The sequence below is a fragment of the Medicago sativa genome, chromosome 1, assembly GCF_051527215.1.
Source record: "Medicago sativa cultivar Bolivia chromosome 1, Bolivia_mono, whole genome shotgun sequence".
Lineage (NCBI taxonomy): Eukaryota > Viridiplantae > Streptophyta > Magnoliopsida > Fabales > Fabaceae > Medicago > Medicago sativa.
Window position 1 is genome coordinate 12,981,212 of NC_140749.1, and position 6,365 is coordinate 12,987,576.

The 6,365-nt window shown below is 31.6% G+C and overlaps 1 protein-coding gene across 4 annotated transcripts; it reads right to left on the minus strand.

The window, feature by feature from the left end:
* Positions 1 to 713: 713 nt before the first annotated feature.
* LOC146952805 (zinc finger protein CONSTANS-LIKE 12-like) lies at positions 714 to 5,129 on the minus strand. Of its 4 annotated transcripts, none has more exons than XM_085706115.1 (5): positions 4,877 to 5,129; positions 3,494 to 3,634; positions 2,426 to 2,932; positions 1,863 to 2,009; positions 714 to 1,189 (listed from the first exon to the last, which is right to left on the minus strand). In XM_085706115.1, exons 3-5 carry the CDS (start codon positions 2,906 to 2,908, stop codon positions 1,100 to 1,102), a joined length of 720 nt encoding a protein of 239 aa, XP_085562241.1. In that variant the 5' UTR covers positions 2,909 to 2,932; positions 3,494 to 3,634; positions 4,877 to 5,129; the 3' UTR covers positions 714 to 1,099. The 4 variants fall into 4 exon arrangements, with proteins under 4 accessions (XP_085562241.1, XP_085562235.1, XP_085562225.1 ...); XM_085706109.1 differs by having other exon boundaries at positions 3,494 to 3,648; XM_085706099.1 differs by lacking the exon at positions 3,494 to 3,634.
* Positions 5,130 to 6,365: the final 1,236 nt, after the last annotated feature.

A 6,365-nucleotide genomic window follows, 5' to 3' on the forward strand; every position in this document is an offset into this window, starting at 1 on the left:
GCGGCTTCACCGCTTGGTTATATATATCATTTTGATTTGTTAAAAAAAAAAAACTATTTGGAGAGTTGGGTGAAATTTATAAGAATATCACCACTTTAAAAATAAGGTAGACATGGTTTAGTAAAATCTACATAAATTTTACCTAATTATAGAGAAAATGTTAAAAAAGTCAATCTTGAAACCTTGCAAGAAATTTTTCAATACTTAGAAATGAAAATTCACATCAAAACTACTTCACATATCTAGCATAGTATAAGAATTGTCTAGTGTATGATAAATATAGGTGGTTCAATATAATAAGGGGAAATAGTCACTTTGGTCCTTGAAAGAGTGACGAGTAGTCATAATAGTCCTTCAATGTATCGAAATAGCAAAATAGTCCTTGATTGTGCACTTTGTTAGTCAAAATAGTCCTTGATATTAAAATACTTCGTTAATATTGTCATATTAGTCCTTCAATAGACTTACTTATTGTCATTTTAGTTCTTATATCAAAAGAGTTATTGTGAGTATTAAGGGGTTATTTAAGCTTTAGGGACTATTTTGACTAACAAAGTGGACAATCAAAGACTATTTTGGAATTTTGATACATTGAAGGACTATTGTGACTACTTGCTACACATTCAGGGACCAAAGTGACTATTACCCCATATAATAAATGAAAATATATGTACACCAAAGTTAGTACTAACGGCAATTTGTATGGATCAATATGGACAAAAGTTAGTGCTTTCACCAATCATTGTTAGAAATAATTCTAAATTCTCAACATTATTTCACATAATACAATTAAATTAAAAGTTCACATACACAGATACAACCTTACCTCTCTTTTTTTTTCCTTCTTTTATTATTCATCAAACCTATATACATATCTAGAAGGTCATATCCATCTACAAAGAAAAGGCTACTAAGGAAAACTGCTTAGGAGTTTTGAGGTTTATCTTATTCCATGATACCTGCTCAAGTTATAGAATTCCATCAAGTCTATAATTTTCCCATCACATAGCACTACCAGGCTTTTCCATCTTTTTTTGATCTGATGCATCAACTTGATTTCTACTTTCTTGTTTTTTCTTCAATTAATTCAGTTAAAGGTTCATTGCCTCTTGATATCTAACTCCTCCGTTTTCGCAAATCTTCCACGGATTCTTGGTTGACTGTCAGCAAGCGCCTTCCTACAAGCATACTGAAACCATGCAACATTATTAGAATTTGAGTTCGGAATCGTGTCAAAGGCTGAAAATGGAGTCTTTGAAATATTCTAGCATAAGAATATTAAGTTCAATGCATATTGAAGTACTTAAAAGCATGCAAGGGATTAGGCCTTGCTACTGATGCAGTTTTTCATAGCTTTGATCGTTAAAACAAAGCAAGCTGTAATGACATGTTTGAAGCCTCAAAAGTTGAAGCAATGATTATTTATACAAGACACTTAGCTACTCATTGAGGATATATTAGAGAGACTTGTCAAATATAATTGAACTAAATGAATTTAAGAAATTAAAGTCTTGGAGTTGAACTTTTTTGACACATCAACATTATACTTCATACCAGGAGTATTAGTATTTGCAAATGGACTCCCTGCAATAACTGCATTATGCAGTTACCGATCTCGACTATCTAATCCAAATCAATGGACGAGTTTGTTTAAAACTGATTTTGAGAATGTGTAACCTATGCTGTCAGCTTTCAAATTAATGGTCGAGATTTTTAACTGCATGAAAATACTTGCTTCTCTTACATCAGGGAATCCGGATCCTTAATATTTAATGAGATGCAACATAGAAAATTTCAAAAGATGTGTGAGGTAAAGCATTACATAGAAATTTAAAGTCTTCTATGTTCATGTGGAATTTTACCTTGATTTTCCTCCCAAAGTTTCTCCTTGTCTTCTTATTCCTATATCTGGAGAGTTTTTCTTGACGTTGCTCACTCGTGCAGTTGCTGAGAAGAAAAGGCCTCTCTAGAGTGGATTGGCCAACACTCATGTTACCATTGCCAAGAGTCTGTTATACAAACAATATTAATCATACACCAAATCATTTTGATATGGCAAATAGGTATACAGTATATTTCTCAGTCTATATAAATTAAGTAACATCCATGGCCTCTTTGTCTTAGACATTATATGTTGATGTATCTGAACTTAGTAACATCCGTTCACCGTGTGCAGCGCTAAAGAGGACCCGAGTCTAGATACATCAACATATTAAATTTTTATATTGGACCTGGCTCATTCTTACAAAACTAGTTTGTAAGGTGAGGGGTGTCTCTCTTTAGAAACTATATCCAAGTCTTATCTCTTCTCAACGTGGGACTTAGATTTTTTCCAATACAACATATAATGTTTAACAAAGTGGCCATAGATGTTATTTAATTTATAAGAAGAACACGCAAAATACATGAATTCTTTTAAGTTGACCTTTATATCTCCTTCACTAAATGCTCTTCGCATGCCATAAACCGCGTTAAAATCAATTCCAGGGAAATCAAGGAAAGCAGGCTTCATTGCAGGACCATGCATCCAATCCATTGAACTCAAATTTCCTGAACTGACACTCTTTGATAATAGTACATCAGGAATTGGTTTGTTTTCTTGAATCGAATTCTCGTCAATGTTCAGAGCAGGAATCTTGATTTCAAGGATTTCAGAAAGAGGTGATTCTATAGCGGCCTTTTCTAAGAGATCTTTTTTGCAATCATAGTAGACCTCACTCAAAAGTTGTTCGCTTTGAAGCACATCATCAATATCCGAAGATTTTAGACCCTGCGACGACATGTCTTCCCCACCAGACATCATTGACATGGCTGCTTGCATTTGATCAAGGTCCATCTCCGGTTCTTCAATAATCGTCTCGGGTGCTTTGAACAGATCTCCCTCTACAAATAAATCAAATTCTGACATCGCATATGATTGAACAAGGTCACTCTGCATTAAAACACAGTAAGGATCAGTTAACAAAGAATTATAGAATGACAAAAGACATACTAGGGGTTGAGTAATTAACCAATAATAGAAAAGTATCATAACTTTTTATATCCTTTTAAATATTAGTATTGTATATAATGTATCTCCATTAACTAACTATTGAGAATTTAATTCGTGTTTACTGAGTAACGCGGATGAGTTGGGCTACATGGGACGCCTTACACAGTTAAAGTGAAAACTTTATGATAAAATTTGCATCATTCCATCAAGTAATTGTTAAGGCCACTATGCAAATTACAAATTTCTTAGAAAAGATTTAGACCAATAGAGGTTGTTCCTCAACCATTTTACAAAGAGAGAGAAAGAAAGAAAAAAAAAGCAAAACAAGAATGATACCGAGTTTTCATAGGTTATAGAAAAGCTATTTGTTTACAAAAGACTTGAGTGAAAACATAACTACTGCAGAAAATTCTCGGGTAACATAAAAAAAAGACAACAAATTGATACAATATAGAAGAAGCTTTGCGTAAACGAAAGGTGCGAATACAAATTCCATTGAACCTTGACATGGAAAGGAAGAGCTGAGTAGTAGTGTCACAGGTTATTTGAATTGGTATTAGGTACATGATTGATTGCAAATTCAAAGCCCATACTTCACCCAAAAAAATCTGACTTTGAAAGAGCCCAACTGTTGGTTGATGGCTGAAACATCGAAACTGCAATAAGACATTAATTCAGTCCAGAAGGAACTGGACTATTACTCAGCTCAAGAATATGGATCCATAACTTTCTTCTTTTATGAATACACAAAACACGGAAACTTTTCGTACAAGCAAAATGGAACCCTAGGTTGCTTATGCAGCTTCTACAACCGCACCTGATCAGTCGTTGGATTAATCTAACAGCTGAGATATAATACGCTCTGCCGTTAAATTAATCCAACTTCAAAGTGCGGCTGGAGAGGCTGCAGAGAATATTTGATGTATCTTTTATTGTTGAAGACCAAAAATAGTAAGCATGATTACCTCTTTTGTAACTATATATTTAGTGCTAGACAAAAGACCAAAATGAATTATTAACATGTGCATTCACAAGTCCTTTTCAATATTATTACCAAGAAAAAAGGGAATAATATGACTTTTTCCTTCTTCAATAAACCTCTCCTTAGTGGGGCAGAAAAAGACAAACTCCACTATGAGTTCACACTTCAACACCATAAAATTGAAGAAAAATTAAAGAACACGGAAGTATCACAACAAAAACACTTTTCCATCTTAATCACTTTTATTTCCTTTTGTAACACTTTTCCAGATCCAGCAATTAAAGCTAACTCTAGCTGTTTCCACTTGTGCTTTGAGTATGACTATGTACAAATATTCTTGAATAATTCATACTTAATCATAAAAAAAATATGCCTTATGAACTTAATCAATTTTTTTTCTCAAGCTTGATATTTTCTTCATGAAGTGAGAAATGAAACTAAACTTACCATATACTCATAAAGAAAATATCTTGATTAATATGAAGAAAAAAAAATTAGTTGTGACCAATCACATATGATTAAAATTAAATTATTACTCACCATATATAGATAGATACATAGAAATTGAGATTAAAAATTAGTTATGAAAATGAAAAATTAAAGTACAATTATGTACATAATTAATTGAGGCAAACATTCTTGATATTTCATTCTCAGCTTCATTTGTGCCTAGAAAACTATTACGAAATATTTAGAAAACAAAACATAGAATTAAACAAAAACAAAAGAAACAAAATTTCATTTTCTTTCATATAAGTAAAAACCATCAAGCAAATGCAGTTCAAAGGAGCAAAGAAAGAGTAAGAAGCAAAGCAAAAAAAAAAAAATTAAAAATGAAAACAAAAAATAAAAAATATCACAGAAATTGGAAATAGCAAGAGAGAAGAAAAAAAAGAGGGTACCATTGAAGCATTGGACTTATGAGTCATGCAATAGTCTTCAAGTTGTTGATACTCTTGAGAGTAATTATGTAGATAAGGGAAAAGAAGACCAGTTTCTGCAAACATTTTTGTTAGCTGAGAGGAGAAACAGTGTAGTGAAATATCAAAGTTTCAATGAGAAACATAAAAGGAAACAAGACAAACACAGTTCCAGTTGTAGTAAGAGAAAGAAAGAAAGAGAGAGAGAGAGAGAATGTATGTATGTAAAGATTGTGAGGAAGGGGTTTGAGGTTTGATGAATTTAATACCAACATGAAAGGGAATTTATAACATATACTCCCTCCGTCCCAATTTATTTGACCTCTTGGCTCATTTCACACAGATTAAGAAAAATGTATAAATAAAGGGGAAAGTGGAATATATTGTATTGGGAATGATAAAAGTAGTATTATTTAGTGTTATATTGTATTGGGAATGATGAAAGTTGTATTGAAAATTGAAATGAGTCAGTTATTTTGGGACACTTTTTTTTAGAAAATGGGTCAGTTATTCCGGGACGGAGGGAGTAAAATTTTGTAGCATTTTTGTTTTGTCTCGTCACTATAAACTCACACACTTAAAAAATAGAAAATCTCGGATTTTAATCAAAAATATTATGAAAATTATTCAACATTAAAATACTAAGATTACCTAATTAAGTACTGCTCCATCCGTTATAAAATATATACAAAAGTGAATTAAAAAAAATTGATATATTTAGACTGAATTATAAACAAAATACATCAATTTTATTTGACTTGCTTTTACTTATATTTTATAATGGTCGAAATATGTTCGAACTTCAATTTCTTCATTTAGTTATCTTAAAAACTGAATTTCTAACCACATAACAATTTTTTTAAAATTCATACACAAAATAAGACACTTTATTTGACATCAAAATTAGGATGTTTAATCATAATTTTTCCAATAAAAAGAAAATATGAAAGAGGTGATGTAAGAAATACTAAAATAAAGACAAAGTTAGGAAAAGGACAGCATGATGTTTTATAATGCAGTGACCCCATGTCTGAATAAAGAAAAAAATGAAAAAGGGTTATAATAAGAAAAGATAAAATGTGATAAATTAATTGCAAATTGGAGCATATAGAATAGAGGTGAAGTGAACCAAGGCAATAATATTAATAATAATAGGTGTGGACCTTGGACATGTTGGTGGGGTTGGAAATGAACAGTGTTCATCACTTAGCAGTGAATAGTCATCACTCATCAGCAACTGCAAATATTGGATGGTGCAGTATATTATATTATTAAATATGTAAATGTATGAATATTAAATATCTTAAGATTCATTCACATGTCCATATCCACGCGCTCACATGTTGCCTTAAAAAAAAAAAATACATCGCTCATGTACGCGCTAATATGATGCTTTTAGTTTTCATTGATTTTTTTCACAATTGTACTATCTAATTAGTATTTGAATCATTCTAACAAATGTCTTAGAAGC